Source organism: Gymnodraco acuticeps, unplaced genomic scaffold (assembly GCF_902827175.1).
Source record: "Gymnodraco acuticeps unplaced genomic scaffold, fGymAcu1.1, whole genome shotgun sequence".
Taxonomy (NCBI): Eukaryota; Metazoa; Chordata; class Actinopteri; order Perciformes; family Bathydraconidae; genus Gymnodraco; species Gymnodraco acuticeps.
This window is the reverse complement of record NW_022989900.1, coordinates 489,954-511,311: the sequence shown is the minus strand read 5'-3', so window position 1 is coordinate 511,311 and position 21,358 is coordinate 489,954. Positions and strand designations below refer to the sequence as shown.

The 21,358-nt window shown below is 38.7% G+C and overlaps 1 protein-coding gene across 1 annotated transcript; it reads left to right on the top strand.

Moving 5' to 3' along the window:
* Positions 1-1,038: 1,038 nt before the first annotated feature.
* Positions 1,039-20,921, top strand: LOC117540236 (proline-rich transmembrane protein 2). The gene is made up of 5 exons (XM_034206825.1): positions 1,039-1,328; positions 13,108-13,328; positions 15,081-15,364; positions 15,933-16,065; positions 16,490-20,921. Exons 2-5 carry the CDS (start codon positions 13,178-13,180, stop codon positions 16,504-16,506), a joined length of 585 nt encoding a protein of 194 aa, XP_034062716.1. The 5' UTR covers positions 1,039-1,328; positions 13,108-13,177; the 3' UTR covers positions 16,507-20,921.
* The last annotated feature ends 437 nt before the right edge of the window (positions 20,922-21,358 follow it).

Sequence of the window (21,358 nt, the reverse complement as noted above, 5' to 3'; positions counted from 1 at the left end):
TTTTAGACTTATAATGTGGTAATGCAGATCATCACTGGAGGGCAGTGAACACAGGAATATGGTTACAGGAAGCATTTATAAATGACAAATTGAAAGAAAAAATGTGTCAAATGCAAAGTGTGCAAAGTATATACATATTGGTTAAGTATAATAATGTTCGATTTGATTGAGTCTTTATTTCTATAAATACCATGTTGCAGGGGTTTACACTGCATGTTACAGATACTAACATTATTATTATTCAAACCACCTGAGAACAATATGTATATATATGATATTCCCGGTGCAGAGTGTGTGTGTGAAGCGGGACTGGTGCATTGTTGGGGATTTGCTCAGTCAGCAGAAAAAGGCGAAGCAAGTAAACCAGTTACTGAGGCAATACAGGAAGTAGGCTCGTTTTCCTCCAAAATAAGAGCACTTTGTATAAAACATACTTTCCAATTTAACCTTACTTCAGTCTTTTCAATTTATCTTAAAAAATACATTACAAAAAAATGTCTTCACATACAAGGTATATTATAGGCAAGCAAAGATGTCCACAATAACAAAAATACATCATATGTGTTACCCACTTAAGCGTATAGTAAATATATTTAAATTCTAAAGTAAAAAGTGATATATTATCAAACAGAAACTTAGTTTGAGGAAGATATGATTTTGAAAAAAATAAAATAAATTGTTTGTAATTTTTGGATTTGAACAAAGAAGCACGTTGTGCAAGTGAGATGAATTATTATTGTTATTATTATAAATAACTCATAACTTTGGGGTTTAAAGGAGAAATATCACATACCAAAAGTCATATAATCAAGAAAAAGGAAAAAAAACATAAACATAAAAGCAAACACAGTGAGCCGAAAATAAATAATGTATTCAAACTTAAAGCGCAGGCTTTTATTTTGAAATGTTGAGACAGGCACTGCATTTGGCATTAGTGAGCTTTACTGTAGTGGGAGATGATGAAGCTACTGTACCACACGCACACACACACACACACACACACACACACACACATTCTTATAGCAGCCCTCCCTCCCCTTTTACCTCTTGCAGAGGAAGACAGAAAGCTGCAGCATCCTCCACTCTGCATCACCAGAAAGCAGCAGAAACAGAATCAATAAAAACAGGCGCAGACTTAAGGCATACTACACATTTTATTTCAAGATATAAATATAGATATAGATATATAGATTGGGTATTTAAAGCAGAATCTGATTGTTTGTCAGACATTTATTTCAAGTGCTTTTTCTCCCCTCCTCCTTCTGGGTCTGTGTTCCTGCAGCAGCACGATGAGCCCCAGCCTGCAGCTCCCTGTGGACTAGCACCAGGTAAGATGAAACACCTCTTATCTCACATGCATGTGTCTCCAAACTAAGGCTGGGAGCTGCTGGAGCCACGGGGCTCTGTGGGTGTGTCGGCTCCGGCTGCAGCACACTTTGCTGCTGCTGCATTCCTACATGATGTCAGACATGCATCCGTCTGTTCAATTATGTATCAAATTAGGCTGGAATCATATTTCTTTCAAGGCATCACATCCTTCTTTCTTGTAGCTCTGCTGCTCCACAGAAGAAGAAAAACACATTCTTATATTTCTCTGTTTGTATAACTGTGTGTTTCATCTTTTTATAAGAGCAAAGAGGGATTTTAGGATCCCTGCTCCATCGTTTTAATATTCATGTCATGTCCCTCCTTCATGCTGAAACATTGGAATATGAAATGATAACCTGAAGTTTTTTTAAATGATTTGTATTGAAACATGTCTTGTTTTGTCTGAACAAAGGTATTATGAAACTAATAATAAATCAACTTTATACATATAGCACCTTTTATACAGGATATGCAGCATTACGACCAGAGATGAATAGACGTACATATGAGATATTGGCATCATTAATGGAAAATAAAATGTAGAAAATCTACTGTAAATAAGATATCAATAAAATAAAATAGAATGCACAACAAAGATGGAAAAGAAAACTGAATATGAATTGAAAAAACACTGCAGCACATTAACACCTCCATTCTGTGATCATCTTTACTACATCAGTGGTGCAGAATGAATAGTGCAGTCTCCACGGAGATGCTTTAACCAGCAGGATCACAAGGTATTTCTCCTCGACAGATTGCACAAGTACATTTGTGTCTTCTTTTATCACTGCATCATTTCTAAGGAGAATATCAAGTGTTTTAAGTTGTGCAATATGAATTCAGATGATTTCTGAAATGTCTGAGAAGAACAAATCACCTTATTTCCAGTAAAGGACATGAAGAGGTGACAGTAATTGCAAAACACAACCAATAATGTCATGCACTTGTCCATTTATTTTACAATTGATCCAATGTAGTCTTCTTTCAGGCTATTGGGAGGTGCAATCCACATTTTCTATGTGTGTGTGTAGGTCTTACTAAATGCACCACACACGTTAGTATTAGATAATGCCTCATTTGCATATTAAAGATAACCATTTAGAAAGCTTATAATACAAGAAGTGATTGTCTTTCTACAGGGGAAGTTCCCTGGTGATATCTGCATGTTCTACGCTGTTCACCTGTAGTGTGAACAAAATGTATGCATTTTATAATAGCTATCTTTAAAGGCAGGTTTCATAAAGTTCCTTTTTTCTCAAAGTGTCATGAGAAATCTCCTCTTCATACTTACATACACCAATCCTTACTGTTTCATTCCTATTTATATTCTGAAGCTTTCTACAGGGGGTTTGTCCACATTTCATTCAGAACCTGATTCATAGAGCATTTTATTACTAAAAACATGGAACAAATAAAAAAAATACGTCTGGTTGTTGACAGTATTTTCGGATGTATGGAGTGACACAAAGAAAATCATCTCTGTCAAAACATTGGACTCTAATCTTTCAACAAAATGAAACCAGCATTTTAAACCTGGCTTTATCCAATGTGCACATTTTTGGGAACGTATGCGAATTAGCATCATATTTAATAAGATGATGCCTCTTTGGCATACTTGTAACATTATAAGGACAAGGAGTTGTGTTTCTGTGTGTGTGTGTGTGTGTGTGTGTGTGTGTGTGTGTGTGTGTGTGTGTGTGTGTGTGTGTGTGTGTGTGTGTGTGTGTGTGTGTGTGTGTGTGTGTGTGTGTGTGTGTGTGTGTGTGTGTGTGTGTGTGTGTGTGTGTGTGTGTGTGTGTGTGTGTGTGTGTGGTGTGTGTGTGTGTGTGTGTGTGTGTGTGTGTGTGTGTGTGTGTGTGTGTGTGTGTGTGTGTGTGTGTGTGTGTGTGTGTGTGTGTGTGTGTGTGTCTTCCTGCAGCAGAGGCTGAATTAGAGACGCTGGCTGCAGAGCGGATCTGCTGCTGTGTGCTGAAGTCTGTAATAAAATCTGTACCAAAGTTAGAGAGGTCAAACTGAACAGAAAGAGAGATTTACTGCATTCTGACGACGTCTTCTTCCGGAAAACACTGGAAAGGTGATCGTGTGTGTGTGTGTGTGTGTGTGTGTGTGTGTGTGTGTGTGTGTGTGTGTGTGTGTGTGTGTGTGGTGTGTGTGTGTGTGTGTGTGTGTGTGTGTGTGTGGTGTGTGTGTGTGTGTGTGTGTGTGTGTGTGTGTGTGTGTGTGTGGTGTGTGTGTGTGTGTGTGTGTGTGTGTGTGTGTGTGTGTGTGTGTGTGTGTGTGTGTGTGTGTGTGTGTGTGTGTGTGTGTGTGTGTGTGTGTGTGTGCGTCAATGTATTGTTTTTTTAAAAGAACACACAATTCGAAAATAAAAATCTTATACATCAAATGTAATAGTGCAGAAGATACAATATAGATATATATATATATACAATATAAATACAATTAAATAATATATTTTTAACATTTTAAAATAAAGGTAACTGTATGTTAATTGCAATACAAATGATAAACTAGAGAAAATGCAAACAAGATAACAAATATAGAATACAAAATATATAAAAATATAACATAACATATAAAATATAACATAAAATACAAAATATACACACATGTTGTATCTTGCAATGGGATACAAACAACAAGTCCTCCAACTCGACCAAATATGTCGTTTGTTCAAGCGCTTAATACGTCCTATAATTACGTTTTAAAGTGTTCGCCCTCTAGTGCTCCCGTTGAATGCAAACGTTACAGATGGTCGTTTATTCACAAATAACCCTCTCTGTAAAATCCTAAATTGTAGGATAGTTTGGCCATTAAAACGCTTTTTGATTAGATTTCTAGCGAGAAGTGTATATTGTATTTTAGAATCCACGTCCAGTCGATATGTAGGATCTATAGTTTGATAGATATTACGAAGATGATTTGAGGTATGCGGCAGCCTCGATGTAAAGTTACGGGTTGAAAACAGTATTTCCGGTCTCGACGTTTTCATAATAAAACCAATGATCAAATGATTTAACAGTGATATCTGCAGTACTCATCCACTAAAAAACATCAGTTTATCCCTGAATCGGAAAAACATTTATAAAATAATACTTTATTCCGAGTGTTCTTGCTTTTCTCTTTGGAAGTCATCACATAACGGCATTGTAATACACGGTTCGGCTGCATTACATATTACATATCTGCCGTAGTTCTGTATTTATAGAGCCCTGATCAGAAGACCTTTTGACAAACTGGAAGAGATGCCGCTAAAACTGAATACTTGACGTGGATCATAAATATATTAACAATTAAACAACATCTTCCATTTATTTTCACACAATACGTCTCCTTGCAGTATCAACACTAATTCGGCTGACTTTTATATTTGATCCAATTAGTAGATAGTCTGTATTTACACCATAACGGTGCACAGCTGATAGAAAGGGACTTTTGTGTAGTTTTTAAAGATATTATTTACTACCTTTCCAACTCCTCATGCAGTTGACTGTTACAGGTCTATACAGGTTCATGGTACAATGCATAAGCTTCACATCGAGAGACTGAAACTGTATTTTCCTTTACCGTTCTGTTTTAATTTCACAATAAAGTTAATAGTCATAGTATGTTTGATATTATTATGTTTTATTAACTACACCACTGTTTTTTTAACCCGCACCACCTAGTGGTTAAAGCACGTTATTGAATTTTGTTGTTGAATACGTTTTATTTGATGAAAACGTTTAAATATTAAGAGTAGCCTACATACAAAATTGGGGGAAAGTAGAAGGCATGATAGAAATATAGAATAGAACATATCAAGAAGATACTGTAGTGATCTCTACAATAAAACAGTTTAGTGCAGGACGTCCAAAGATATTAACAGGAGGATGTGCAAAACAGACAAACTGATAAGGCTGAATTTAAATATTAAAGAATATTTTAAGTTAAGGTCTTCTTTTGAACAAGAAAAAAACGTTGGGGTTATCCACAGATAAATATGAAGTCTGACAAAGTACTTAACGTCCAATATATTGCATAGTTTATTTTGGCACTTGACAATCACCTTCCCTGAATTTGACTCAGGTGTAACTAAAGTCTGATTTAAGGGTTGTTTATATTTCACATCATTAATCAGAATCTGCAAAGTAACTCAAATAAATGTAGTAGAGTAAAAATACCAGCTTAACCTCTGAATTGTAGTCGAGTAGAACCAACTAGTATGCTGCTGTAACAAAAACATTTCCTAACTTGGGATCAATAAAGTATCTTATCTTAAGCTGATCGATGGCTACTGCCATATTTGCTAAATGTGCATCTGAACCTTGACAAGTGCATGTTTCAGGCTTATCAATGAACAACAGGAGGGGTCACAGACATAAGACCAGCTGTTAAATAAAGCTCTTCTGACCTTAGGTGTCATGTGGGTATATTAATTCACCCATTTATTAATTATATGTTTTAAATGTGATAACACCACTGTGTTTCGTATCCCCTAAACCTCCAGGGTGTACACAGTTTAATACTGGCAACTTCTAATTGTGGGAAATACGAAAACGTCTTATAAAGAGACGTGCCATAGAACATGTTGCGAAACACACAATAGCCAGCATGTGTAGTTCTGGGGGGGAGGGTTCTGCCGTGGTTCCATTCCATTTCATAGAGCTGGTTGACGCTCAGCGTAACCTTGTCGCACTGCCACTCCAACATCCAATCACAGGGCTTGATGACTAATCACGGGGTTTGTAAAGCAAGGCGGATGTTGTAGTCCCAAACGATAGCTGGGGATTCTGGGTAGTGTAGTGTCTTCGGAAACTGCAGTGTCTTAAATCCGAAACAACTATTTGTTTCTCTGAATCGAAGGTTAAAAACACAAAAGCATTGTACACAATTTAAACCAATCAATATTGTGTAATTAACAAGGATAAACTGATGTTTTTTAGTGGATGAGTAATGCAGATATCACTGTGACAGTGAGGGGAATATATCCGGTTTTATTATGAAAACTTCGAGACCAGAAAAACTGTTTTCACTCACGCTAACTTTACATGGAAGCTGCATACACGTTATCCTGGCGAGACCTCATCATTTTCGTAATATCTATCAAACTATAGATCCTACACATCGACTGGGCGTGGATTCTAAGAGTACAATATACACTTCTCGCCAGAAATCGAATCAAAAAGCATTTTAATGGCCAAACTATTCCACAATTTAGGATTTTCCAGAGAGGGTTATTTGTGAATAAACGTCGCTCCGGAGCGTTTGCAATGAACGGGCCGGGAGCATGTTGTTTCTTACACGACCACTAGAGCACCTCTAGTGGTCGTGTAAGAAACAACATACACTTTAAAACGTGTCTCTGGGTCGTAATAAGGGTATGAACAATCGGCCTATATGGTCGTTTTTTGTAGGAGGACAGGCTGGATACAAAATATGATATCTTAAATCTATAAAATAGAGTAAAATGAAACACAAGATTAAAACTTGTTAAATGATTATCTCAACATCTGAGCACTACCATGAATATTGTAGAACGTCAAATGGTGCAGCAGGAAAACGAAAAATGTTTGCAGCATTTTATATTGGTGCATTGAACATAGTTGTTTATATAAATACAAGTAAACATAAGCACAAGTTCAGTTCTTTAAATAAATCTGTGCAAGACAGTCTGCATGCAACATGTGGTTTAGTCCAAAGAGGGACCCCAAAACATTGACACATTTTAATATAATATTATATTATAATATAATATTTGTGAGCGCAGAATATAAATGTTGACATTGACAAACCCTAAATGTGTGCATTCTTCTCTGCAGCCATTATCCAGTATTCTCTGACAGCTCAAACATTTAGTGTGATATTTTAATGGACGTCACTTTGCGCTAATCCCCCCCCCCCCCCCCCCCCCCCAATTCCTGAGAGGAAGCTAATCCTGAACATCCTGAGAGAAGAGGGGAACGGAACGGCGGGTTAATGGATGTTCACCCCCCCCCCCCCCCCCCCCACCCTCCTCAAACACCTGCCACCTTTTATCGTGCTCTGAGGGGCAAGGAGATTTAAAAATTAGGTCAGAAGTCAGATACTTAACTGCAGTAAAAATACTTAAACCACATAGTAGGTAGTTCTAAGAATAGGATTTAAAAAACCTAAAATGCATATAAAATACAATTTATGTTTTTTAGTACATAAAAAATCAATAGGAACATTACTTCATTCAGCTGCGAAATACTGTATTCTATAAGAATTCGTCTTTGTTAAGAAAATAAATGCGACAAATTATACAAGATTTCAGCATTCACATATCTTAAACAAATACAGTGAATGATTGACTGTTAATTATACGTATAATTGTAGAATAATCTTCTACCATGAGATACAATGTGACAACAATATGGGACACTTTTAAAAACAGCTGTTCCTAAGTCCTTCCCAGCAAATAATACAACTTTTGTTTTAAATGGAAACAGACTCAACACATACAAAACAGATGAAGAGAAATATAATAAACAGAACAGAATTAAAAGCAAGCGACACAATTAAAAAGAACACTGCCTTTTTGAAGTCAGTTTTGTGGTCCAGACTTAGCTGAACAGTGAGAGGATCAGATACTCACGTTTATTCTTCTGCATCAGGATGGGAAATGCTCAATATCAGTAGTGTTCTGCAGCGCTGCTTTTCTTTTAGGCGTGGCTGTTTTAGGTCCAACTCGTGTGTGTGTGTGTGTGTGTGTGTGTGTGTGTGTGTGTGTGTGTGTGTGTGTGTGTGTGTGTGTGTGTGTGTGGTGTGTGTGTGTGTGTGTGTGTGTGTGTGTGTGTGGTGTGTGTGTGTGTGTGTGTGTGTGTGTGTGTGTGTGTGTGCGTGTGTGTGTGCGTGTGTGTGCGCGTGCGTGTGTGTGTGTGCGTGTGTGCGTGTGTGTGTGCGTGTGTGTGTGTGTGTGTGTGTGTGTTCTCTGAAGTTAAAAGCAGCGCCTGTCTCAACCTTTCATTTGCTTACTTTATGTGTGTTTATTGATTTTATGATGATTCTTATTTTTCTTATTTCTTATTCATTTTGCATTTGCTTTATCATTATTAAGCTTAGAAAGGTGAGGTTACCCCATTCATTCCTAATGCATTTATTTATTTATTTTTTAAATCATTTTACTCTCGCACCATGCTTCTTTTCTTTTGTTGTACCATTGTTATGCTGCTTTATTTGACTGTGTGTGTGTTAGTGTTGAATGCAGAGGTGGGAGAAGTACTATAACTTTCTAAGTAGTAAAAATGGAAAAGTAGTAATACCACAGTGTAGAATACTCTGGTAGGTGGCGATGTAGCCCATCGATCCACCAGGTAAAAGGGTATAAGGGATACAAAATATTTGATTAAATGCCATTCAGCAAACACTACTGCGGAGCTGCAAATATTATTGAAGTAACAACTACTTCTGTTAGTCCATGAAACATACTGTGTTAACCAAAGCCTAAACAAAGACCAAAGGTTACCCTGTTAGCTTTTTCCCGTATTTGTGAATGAAGCGCCATCTCATGGTAAAACCATGCAATTGAACAAATGGGCGGGTCTACAGTGGAATCTAGCCCCGACCTCTCAGGAAACAGGGGTGGATAAGTTAGGTTTCCGCCTGGTATTCAGTATGTGGTGAGACACAAGCCTGGCATTCAACATTTTACTAAAGTAAAATAAAAAATATTACCATCAAAATATACTTAAAGTAGCAAAGCTAAAAGTAATAATTATGAAGAATGCCCTTTTCTTAGAAGTATTACTATTTTATCACTGGATTATAATTAATGACACATTAATGTGAACATCATTTTAATTATGTAGCTTGTAAAAATATAGATAATTAATGACTTTTTATACTGCCAAGAATATTCATCCATAATAATACCCCATAATTCACAATTCAATGTATTTATTTTTAATGAATAATATGTACCTTCAAAGCAACTACCTAATCTTGTCAAATCAATAAGTAGTGAGAAATTGTAATGGAGTAGTGTGAAGTAGTATAAAACTGAAAAACTCATAGTACCTCAAAATTAAGTACAGTACGTGTGTGTGTGTGTGTGTGTGTGTGTGTGTGTGTGTGTGTGTGTGTGTGTGTGTGTGTGTGTGTGTGTGTGTGTGTGTGTGTGTGTGTGTGTGTGTGTGTGTGTGTGTGTGTGTGTGTGTGTGTGTGTGTGTGTGTGTGTGTGTGTGTGTGTGTGTGTGTGTGTGTGTGTGTGTGTGTGTGTGTGTGGTGTGTGTGTGTGTGTGTGTGTGTGTGTGTGTGTGTGTGTGTGTGTGTGTGCGTGCAGATATATGTTTTTAAAAGTTTGAGATATGGAGGATAGATACGTTGGTGTGATTTACTGCATTAATTTCTTCTGCATTATATGACACATTGAACGCATCAACACCAAGTCTGCAGTGATGTCTAACTTTCCTGCAGAGTTCCTCTGATTCAGCCCTCAGGCTCAGAAAGTAACAAAAGACTGCATTTGTCAGCTGAAGCAGCGCCGCAGCATTTGGCACTCGGGGGGGGGGGGGGGGGGGGGGGGTCATCGATCCAGCCTCTACAGTCCTCAGCAAAGATTCCTCCTAAATCTGCTCTCTAGGAAGCTGCCGGCCTGCGGGCTGTCGCTCAGATAAATGAGTCTGTTTATAATCTGCTGACAGACTCACAATAACATTTATTTATGATGAAAAGATGCAAGATCGATGTGATGGGATATTAAAGAGCTGCGGGGGGGGCTGCAGCAGCGTGCTGCAGGAACATCTCTCAGTGCTGCCTCAGAAAGCAGACAGGCATCGCATCTGCAGACAAAATGTCCCTTTAGTGGAAAATGTTCTGGCATTTTAATGACTGATTTTAAATGCCATTTTCTTAATGTCTTTCGTTTTTTGTAAAGCACTTTGAATTGCCTTGTGTTGAAAGGTGCTATATAAATAAACTTGCCTTGCCTTGCAAAACTGCTTGGCTGAAGAACAGAGGAAACTAAGCACAATCCGAAAAAAACTAGGAGCACAATCAAGTATTATATAACAAATTGAATATCAATGATATGGACACATACAGTAGTGTAGTACCCCAAGTGAAGGAGTTCAAGTATCTCGGGGTCTTGTTCTCGAGTGAGGGAACAATGGAGCGTGAGATGGGCCGGAGAATCGGAGCAGCCGGAGCGGTACTGCAGTCGCTTTACCGCACCGTTGTGACGAAAAGGGAGCTGAGCCAGAAGGCAAAGCTCTCTGTCTACCGGGCCATTTTCCTTCCTACCCTCACCTATGGTCATGAAGGATGGGTCATGACCGAAAGAACGAGATCGCGGATACAAGCGGCCGAGATGGGTTTTCTCCGCAGGGTGGCTGGTGTCTCCCTTAGGGATAAGGTGAGAAGTTCAGTCATCCGGGAGGGACTCGGAGTTGAGCCGCTCCTCCTTCGCGTCGAAAGGAGCCAGTTGAGGTGGTTCGGGCACCTAGTTAGGATGCCACCTGGGCGCCTCCCTAGGGAGGTGTTCCAGGCACGTCCAGCTGGGAAGAGACCAAGGGGTAGACCTAGGACCAGGTGGAGGGATTATATCTCTTCGCTGGCCTGGGAGCGCCTTGGGATCCCCCAGTCAGAGCTGGTTGATGTGGCCAGGGAAAAGAAAGTTTGGGGCTCTCTGCTGGAACTGCTACCCCCGCGACCCGACCACGGATAAGCGGGAGAAGATGGATGGATGGACAGTAGTGTAGTGCAGTGTAACAAAATACAAAAAGACATAAATAATAATAAACATAATGTTTGCGCAATCCTGACTTTAGACCAATCATAACAAATGTCAAATATTGTATGTTTACGCAGATGCTATTTGTTATTTAAACCCCGGGGGGAAAAGCTATGGTGTAGCTATTTTCAACTGGGTGCGATTAGACACTCCGTTATCTTATTCATACTAAATAAAACGCTTAGAGGTACAAATGGTGACATTGGTCCAAAGCATAATGTTTCCACTTCCATGCTTGACGGGGGGGACGGTGTTCTTGGGGTTATAGTCAGCATTTCTCCAAAGATCAACATTTTGGTCTCATCAAAATTGATCACCTTCTCCCAAGCCTTCTCTGAATCAATCAGATGCTCCTTGTCAAACTTCAGACGGCCTGTCATGTTCATCTTGAGCAGGGGGCCTTCAGGCGCTGCAGGATGTGATCCATGAGGGTGTCGTGTGTTACCAATAGTTTTCTTGGTGACTGTGGTCCCAGCTGCCTTGAGATTACATTACATTACATTACATTTAGCTGACGCTTTTATCCAAAGCGACTTACAATAAGTACATTCGACCAGGAAGACACAACCTTGAAGAAAACAAAATCATATAAGTACATCAGGTTTCATAGAGTCAAACATTTCAAGTGCTACTCAACTGCTTTAGATAAGCCAGTCCTTTATTAGTATAAAAGTGCTTCGTTAATAGTTCTATCGCTCGAAGTGGAGTCGAAAGAGATGAGTTTTCAGTTTGCGCCGGAGATCATTAACAAGTTCCTCCGTGTAGTTCTTGGCTGATCCCTCACCTTTCTCATCATCACCAAGACCCCACGGGGCCAGATCTTGTGTGGAGCTCCAGCCCGAGGGCGACTGATGCTCATTTAGTCTTTCTTCTATTTCTGAATAATGGCATCAACAGTTGTCTCCTTCTCACCGAGCTGCTTTCTGATGACCTTGTAGCCGATCCCAGCCTGGTGCAGGTCTACAGTCTTGTCCCTGAGGTCCTTAGACCACTCTTTAGTCTTGCCCATGGTGGAGAGGTTGGAATCTGATTCTGTGGACGGGTGTCTTTTATACAGGTAACAAGTTGATATAAGGAGTACTTTTTGAAAGGACTGTGGAAGCCAGAATCCTTGTTGGTTGCAAGGGGATCGAATACTTATTTCCCACAGTTAAATGCAAGTCAATTGTTATCTTTTATATAATGTAGATTTCTGGATTTTCTTTTTGACATTCTTACTCTCACTGTTCAAATAAACCTACCATTTAAATTATAGACTGTTCATTTCTTTGTAAGTGAGTACACTTACAAAATATGCAGGGGATCAAATACTTATTTCCTCCACTGTATATATATATACATTTTCAACTTTCACACCCGGAAAACCTTACCATGACCCTTGCACACACAGACAAATCTATATATTATATAAAATATGGGTGTTTTATCATTTATATGTGTTGCTCCAGGCAACAGATTTGTTCTGCTTTTTTCAGAAAGCAACATGTTGTCAGTGCTGTAAAAAACAAAAGGCTTTTCTTTCAGCAGCCATCGCTCAGACGCTATAGAATCAATGCTTATTTATTTATTTGATTGATCTTATTTTACAGATCCAACCACCTCTCTCCTGGAGCCCTTAAGGTCCTTGGCTGAATTTCATTATTTGTTTTACTTTTCTTACTATTAAGATATGAAGGGTTGCTACTATGGCACACCAAAGAATAGTTGTTGTTAATCACGTATCTACTAGCATATATTTTGTACTGATCATCTACATCCACAAAATGTAGTGAAGTAGAATTATAAAGTAGCATAAAATGGAAACACTCTAAGTAGTCCAAGTATCGTTAAACTATACTTGAGTATATGTACTTAGTTACATTACCACTACTAGTAGAGGTTTGGGTATTGTTGGGAGTATTGAGTATTATTATGTTTTTATGGATAACACCTTTTTTAAATAAATGAAATCAAACAAAAGGTTTACAATATATTTAATAAAGCTTTATGTCTGTGATGTGTTTCAGATCGCGCCCTGCCTTTAGCTTTCCTTCAACACTTCCTGTTCACCGCCTCACGGCCACCACCAGCAACAGCATGGAGTCCAAGCAGCCAATCAGCGAGCATCATGAAGGGACGAGCAACCCCCACGCCGTGACCTCTCAACCGCCCCCGGCAGCAGATGCATCAGCAGCCAATCAAACGGACCATATGGCTCACCTGTCCGTCATCGACAACGCAGAGACCAGTAAATACACCTGACCCGCACCTGTGTATAGACACCTCCCAACACTTAATTCCCATGCACTTTATTCATTTAAGTACTGCAGCCAAGTATAATACTGATGTACCTTTACTTGGCTTTTTTCATTTTATGCTACTTTAAGCTTGATTTATGCTCGCCATATTGTTCCCTATGTGAGGGGGTCACGTTCAAAAAACACATTTAAATTCAAATATACTTTTGGTAGATTTGCGCTGCCAAATCAGTGATATGTTATAAATGATGACCTATTTTGTGATTACTTTTACATCTGATTTAGTTGTTTTAATGCATACGGCCTACATTTTTGCAAGGACGTGAATTGTTATTTAATCTAAGTAGGGATGCTCCGATCGATCGGTCACCGATCGATATCGGCCGATACTCACTCTCTACCGATCGATCGGTGCTCTCTAAACATGCCGATCGCGAGAGCCGATCGCATGACGTAAAATACATGACACTTTTCTCTGTGAGCGGCAAAACAAGCTCGCCAAAATGGCTTCACCGGTCTGGCATTATTTTAAGGTGTCCGAAAAAGACAGTAAAATAGCGGTATGCAACGTGTGTGAAGCAGAAATCCTGCAGCTCCGCCCGCCGGACAGGTAAGCGCAGCGAAACACACACAGGGAGAACCAGACCGCAGTTCATTTCCTCATATTCCAAACGAGAAATTACGGTAACAAATCACCCGGTTCTTTACGACCAGAACTATTAACGGGATACAAACCGGAGGAACCAGGCATGGAGGGAGGTGGCAGAGACAGTGGGTGAAACTGGTAAGTTTTCGCCTGTTTGGGGAGTTTATATATATATTGCTCGCATAAAATCCCCGGGGTTTTTTGCTTTGTATGTCGGGGGCGGGAGATTCATGTGATTGGTTGTTGGTCGCGTTGCTCGCAAAAAATCCCCAAGCTTTCAGACACGCCCAGCTCCAAGATTTTGAAGATTTTTGAAAAGCTGCTGTGTGGACGTACCGTAAGAGTTAGACCTAACACACTTAGCTATTTTATACCTCTGGAACTAGCTAAACTAGTTATTATAAATATATGTATTCTTCATTGTCGGGTCACTCATTACTGGATCAGTGAGCTGCATGAGATACTGACAGGCTGTCAGGAGAGGGAGAGAGAGGGAGAGAGGAAAAGAGAGCGCTTCCGCTAATTTCTCCCGTGTTATTATCCAAAGTGAATGTAAACTTGAATAATGTACATCATTTGAATGTAATAATTAAGTAGATTGTTGTTTGTGGAAGCTCCAGTGAATGAGCCCCATTAACTGAGTTTTAAACATCACTTTAAATGGAAGATTTAAAGTGATGTTTAAATCTTCCATTTAGGCCCCGCCCACTCGATCGGATCGGCGATCGGTATCGGCTGATACTGATTGCGGCGATCGGCGATCGGCCCCGAAATTGGCGATCGGAGCATCCCTAAATCTAAGTGTGACGACAGTTCATAAAATACCAAAACACACATTAAGAAATGAGCCTCATTAGTCATTAATACCAACTTTATGAAATCCAACTTTTTATTATCAGGCTTTAAATCTATAGCCCTCGCTTAAAAATGATGCTCAGAAGCAATGGTATTATTCCTTTTTCAATATGTTAGTGCGTCATAGTTTCAGACTTCCTGTCTGCGCCTCTCAGCTACAAGTTCATTGGTACTACTGAAGTTGTAAACACTTTTACATTTTATTTTGAACAAATGTCCTCTCTGGAACCTTGTGTTGCAGATAACGGCCTGGAACATGCAATGGGGGACGCGTCTCCCACGGTGTCCTCAATGTCGCCCAAGCACCACGCGGCGGGCGGCCATGCTAACGGCCGGCCCGGTCTGAGCAGCCGTTCGGGGTCCATGGCGGGCTCCCCCCGGCCCTCCCTCACCCGCCGGCCCAGCGGCATCACGGAGGCTGCTGTGGACGGGTCCAAGCCCCGCGACTACCTGTTCCTCGCCATCCTGTCCTGCTTCTGCCCGCTGTGGCCCATCAACATCGTAGCCCTCACCTTCTCTGTCATGGTACGACCGTAGACTTTCCTTTGTGTAATCCTACAGGGATTAATAAAGGTCCATTTTATTTTAAATAAACCCAACTGACTGTAATTAGCTGGTTAGTTACAGGTTAGTTCTTCTTCTTCTTCTTCTTCTTCTTCTTCTTCTTCTTCTTCTTCTTCTTCTTCTTCTTCTTCTTCTTCTTCTTCTTATTCTTATTCTTCTTCTTCTTCTTATTCTTATTCTTCTTCTTCTATCACCATTTCGGCTAGTTCGGATAATAACTTAAAATAACTCGATATTTTTGGTAGCAATATCTGACGCATCCTTGTTTTCACGGAAGAAAGTGCCTGAAGAAAAAATGAATGTAAAGTATAAAGTGTAACAGCTCACAGGGACCAAATAAAACAACAATGTTTTTGACGTCACCTGGAAGGTTTTTAACATCCTCCTGAATGTATAGTCTTGTGTTTCATGACATCTGTTACAGATCTTTCATTATTTCACAGCCATTGTATTGCACATTCAACATTTAGTTTATAATGACGAGTAACATTTTGAATGACATTTTCTTCACTGTTTATACTCTGTTCAGTCCCGAAACAGTCTGCAGCAGGGCAACGTGGACGGAGCTCGCCGTTTAGGCCGCAACGCCATGATTCTGTCTGTGGTCGCCATCTTGGGAGGGATCGCCATCATCGCTGCGGCCATCGCCCTCAACTGGGGATGTGAGTTACACGGAACACCAAAAACGACACTAAAACACAATTTAAATTTGAAATGACCTTATTGTTTTTTAAAAACTCAAGTATAAATCACTTTAATTTGTAGTTAAGTAAATGTAGTTAGATACCTTTTACAATTGTATTAAATGCTGTTCAGGATCAGGATCAGAGTAGCCTACTATATTTATCTCGGCGGAAATGGCATTTTGTAACCATATCAAATGTAAAAATCGAATACATTTAAATAAATAAGTGAATAACAATTGAGAAGTTAAATTAAAATGTGGATATATCTACTACTTCTACTGTACTACAATATGTAACGACAGCAAATCATAATATATACAGTAGAGTAGTTATATTAATAATAATATGGTCAAGATTAACTCTTAAATATGTGTGACTTTCTGTCTTTTTCTCTCTGCAGTAATTTTAAAATCCTGATAAAAAAATAATAATAATGGCGACACACCGACTACACGACAACATCCGACCGACACGACTCCGTTTCCCCTCCCCGAACTTCCTGAATCGTTTCTCCAGCGCCTGCACCAGATGAAAAACTAAACCTGTTCCCTGCTATTGTTTTCTTGCTGCACGACGACGACGAGCATGGACACTCCCCAGACACCCACGCCTCCATTTGGATTAGGAGAAAAGTGTGGGTCACCTGATGTTCATCTCACCCTGTGGTCCACAAGGACATCTGGGATATATGAGCCTCCATGCAACAAGTCCAGCGATGGTGCAAACCTTCTGATTCTTTTATGCCAAATATTTGAAGACTTGGTGTTCTTGGTGTTCTTGGTGTTCTTGGTGAACTGAAAGAGGGAATGCTGCTGCTGATGGTCCGGCATGAACATGAAGACCAACTTTAAGAGTATTTATAGAGAGAGAGAGACTCGTGTTTCATCATCCAGATCTTCCTGCTGCTGTTCATGGTGCACAAACATAAAGTCGACACACTCATAGAGAGTCCTGACGTCACAACTTAGCAGCTGTTTACTAAAACAACGTTCACGTTTTCTTCTCTTTGTGTATTCCAATATAAAGGAAACTGCTATCTAACACAGTTATAGGCCTGTTGAAATATAAACCATTAGTTGTTTCAACAAAGTGAAAGGATAAAGAGGGAGTTATCCCCGGCGTCATGCAGAGACCCAAACACAAATCCTTAAAAACACAAATATATAATAAAGTATGAGTAAAGTGTATGAGAAAAAAAACTGCATATGATATTTTGCGAAAAGCGTTTTCTCCAAAAAATATCCAGGAAATGATTTTAATTGAAAGTCGCTTCATCCACATCAGTCTTGATCAGAAACAAATTGGTTAGTTTTAGGTGAAGGGTCTAAAATAACAGAAGTTTTGATAACAAATAAATGAACCTTGACTTCTGGTTTACAGGGGACAAAAAGGACTGCATTATTCATACACACAGACAGTGTGGGGGAAGGCATTTTGGGTTTGTAGATTATTTTCTATTTGACGTTTTACATATTTTTATTGGTGTTTTCTGCTTTCTTGTTGACGTTTTGCGGCTCTTTGTTAGCGTTTTATGTTTCTTCTTTGGCTTTTTGCGTATATTTGTTGAGGTCTTGAGTCACTTTGTGGCCATTTTGCGTCTCTTTATTGGCGTTTTACACCTTTTTGTTGGCGTTCACATCTCTTTGTTGCATTTGCATCCCTTATTATTTAGCATACAAGAGTATGCTAATTCCAAAAAGTTATTCTTCATTTTACGTGCATTCTCCTACAAATGTCCAGTAAAACAAACCGCTTGTTACATACATTTGGTACTCAAAGTAAAAGGTTGTTTTCACAAAAAAGCGAATGTTTAGGTCGAGGAAAAGATTGTGATTTGGGTGAAAATAACTAATGGAAGTGGTGTTACATGACTATGGAAGTTACGTTTACAATTAAATCAACTTTGACTTCTCGTCCACCCGACCTCCGTACCAGGAGGACTTTGTCACTATTGGAAATGAATTTTCTGGGAAACTAACCAATTACAGTGCATTACTTTTGGTATGTATAGATACAAACAGCAACGCTGGGCCATACACAGCTGTTGTTTCTGTTTCTTTCAATGTTTGTGTGCTAATTGTGAACTGGGTGCGGGCTTTGAGGAAATAGGCTGTTGTTATGGATCTAAATCATCTCTTATAACATGTGCATGTTTACAGTATGTATAACAGAATGCTTTTACATAATACCGTAGCCTCATTTAGCAAGAGCGCTAACTGAGCAGCACTTTGTAAATACATAATACGGGAATTGTGTTATGTCTACCTGGTGTAGAGAGGTGCAGGAATTACTTATTTGAGTAGTACAAACCTTGAATTGAGCATTTCCCTGGTTCCTTCCACAAAGAGCTAATTGGATCTTTTCATTGGATTGTGGAATATTCCAGAAACAAATATCTGTGGAAAACCTACATTTAGGATACCGACACATTTTTTTCCAAAGGATAATCTCCACATATTAATAGAAATTCAATCTCCAGAAGAAAATGTTATGAACAAACTACAGCACGGTCACTTGACATCACCAGCGCCAAGCTAAAGGTGGCTAATCTTCGGCTGGATGAGATGTACTAGTCTCATTCAGCCACCTGTTAGCAACCGCGGTTTCAAAGACACAAAGAATCTTCAGAAATTGACGAGTAGGTTATATTATGACGCATTTAAAGTTGTAAGACGAAACGGTAAAATCTCTTTCGCATTTTTGAACCACAAACCTTATTTCAGGGTTCTGACCAAATGCACTTCCAGAGAAGGGATCAGGAAGTGCTAGAATGCTAACTCATTTCAGGGTTTGAGGACTCATTCCTGCAGCACGCTATTGATATCCAAATGTTTTCTCTTCCTTACGGATGTAAATCCCCACCAAGATTGCACAAGAGGGATTTTTTAAAAAGAAGGAAGCAGATAAATGTTGAACTTTGCACCAATCAGACGGCGTCTCTGCGTAGAGGTGAGGTCTGATGAGGTCAGATTGGGGGAGGAAGGTAAAGTTGCCTCACACCTTCACACTGTATGTAGCATGTTTACTAACCACATTATGCAAAACAACGGTCCCGGCTTGATTGTCAGTACGAATGCTAGCTTCCCTCAGTTTATTGTGTACTTGTACACGGTTGTGTATGGACTTTGCTTGCGCTACCTCTCAGAGTTGCCTACAGTGTTTTATCACGTTGTTCCACTGATTTTAACCGACTGTTAAATCTATTTGTGTTCCTTTTTTCACTTACTAACATACTAATAATGGTATTAACATGAAGGGTGTTAAATGTGAACACACTCCCAGAAATCTGTAATTCAACTGGTACAATTTCTGTGAGTGAAAAATATATGTATATAATAATACATATATTATATAATAATATATCTAATTTTACACATGAAATGAACAGTTCTGAGGAAGATTTTCAGCATGTATCATTTGTTTTGTTCCTTATTGGCCATTTTCCAAAAAGGATGCACATTCAATTACCAAATGACATACAAATAATAATCATATCTACTTTTTAAAGTATTAACCCTTAGATGCATAAGTGGGTCTTTTTGGACCCGGTGAGGTGGTTTTCTTGAAGTATCTTTGTAATTGCATTTTTTTTTATCATTTCATATTCCAGCTATTCCTCAAAAAACATGTTTTGGATATCATGCCATTCAAATTTTGTATTCACATTTGAAGAAATTGTAGTTTTTGTATTACTACCCCAAGCTTCCATAAGTGGGTCAAAAATGACCCGCATGTATTTCCTATGGAATCCTATGGGGAAACGTTTTTTTTCAAAATGTAAAAAAAATGTCTAAAATTATAAATAGTGAAAGATTAAATATAAAATATTTCTAGTGTGAACCAACATATAATACTAGATATTATACAAGTGATTTTTCTTAACCAAAATGACAAAAATGGCATAAAAACACATATTATTCTAATACGGGTCCTTTTTGACCCACTTATGGAAGAGTGTAGGGTCCAGTCACTCGTGCATCTAAGGGTTAATATAGAATCTAATTTACAGACTTTTTAGCAAATACTAAAATCTATCAAATTAGCCACTTGGATTATTGTTCATATTTTGCACCTTTCCTGAGATGTTTATGCTCATGATTAGCTGCATTCATTCAACAGCAATAATGATGAATTCAGGAGTACAATTCAATCATTGATGTACTTGTAAGTGTCAATTTGTAAAATGTCACTTTGTTTGAGGCAATGTTGTGTTATTTCAAGCTCATCATTTACTGTATTAATTCAAGAGCTTGATTTATAATGAATGTGATTACATTTATTCATTTACTTAGCATTTCCAAGAAAGGCTAAAAAAAATGAAAAGAATGAGGAGTTGCAGATAAGTTGCATTAAATAGATATACAACAGTCCAGTCAAAATACGAGAGGTCATAGCTTTTGATTTGATTTTGAAAATCTTCCGCAGAACATCTCAACATCACTTTCTTCTTGTGTTATTTCTTTAGTCTCCTGTCTATCATTTTCATTTATTTTGTAAATGCTCTTTTGACACCTGATTCCCTGATCTTTGTATTTTTATATTTCTATTCACATTATCTGGATCTCTTTTTTGTATTTACATGATAATCTACTGTTTGTAACGCTCTGTATAACCTGCTTCCTGCTTGCTAAAAAAACTCAAACTGGGGGGGTGCTATAAGCATGAGTCCTTATCTAATTATTGATTGCTATCTCCTGACACCGGACTCTTTCTGTACCTGTGCATGCCTTAAACTGACAGAATGAGTGTACACAAATACATTTATCAAAGTTGATCTACTGCTGTTGATTATTTGATCATGTTTGCAGGGAATAAATCCCATGAAATACCTATCAGTGAGCAGGCTCGTGAATACATCTGAGGGTAAATATCATTTCTTAATTTGACACTTTTACTGGTGGCAGCATTGTAAATAGGGGAGATGTAATTAGTGTTGGTACATTATACAGGCGTCTCTGGTCCAGGGAGCTTGTTCTATAAATCCCAGTCCTGGATGGAGATCTGAAGGAAACCAAATATTCATTTACGACTGCCAAACACACCAAGGGAACAGGGTACTATAGAGGAGTGTTACATTTACAAAGATGTGGATATTCTCAAAAAGAAGAAGACATTCTTAAGTCTCAAATATAAGTTAGATATATAGATTATAACGCTAAACATTTGCATAAAGAAAAAAGACATTCCTGATATCAAAATGTACAAGATAAAAAATTAAGGATTTTTTTTTCACTATTGGATTAAATGTATCTTAAAGGGGCCCTATGCT

Bases quoted from the DNA above. Each gene is read 5' to 3' on its own strand.
- LOC117540236 (XM_034206825.1), top strand. From the start codon at position 13,178: ATGGAGTCCAAGCAGCCAATCAGCGAGCATCATGAAGGGACGAGCAAC. The intron at 13,329-15,080 runs GTAAATACACCT...CTTGTGTTGCAG, and splicing joins CATCGACAACGCAGAGACCA to ATAACGGCCTGGAACATGCA. The intron at 15,365-15,932 runs GTACGACCGTAG...TACTCTGTTCAG, and splicing joins CCCTCACCTTCTCTGTCATG to TCCCGAAACAGTCTGCAGCA.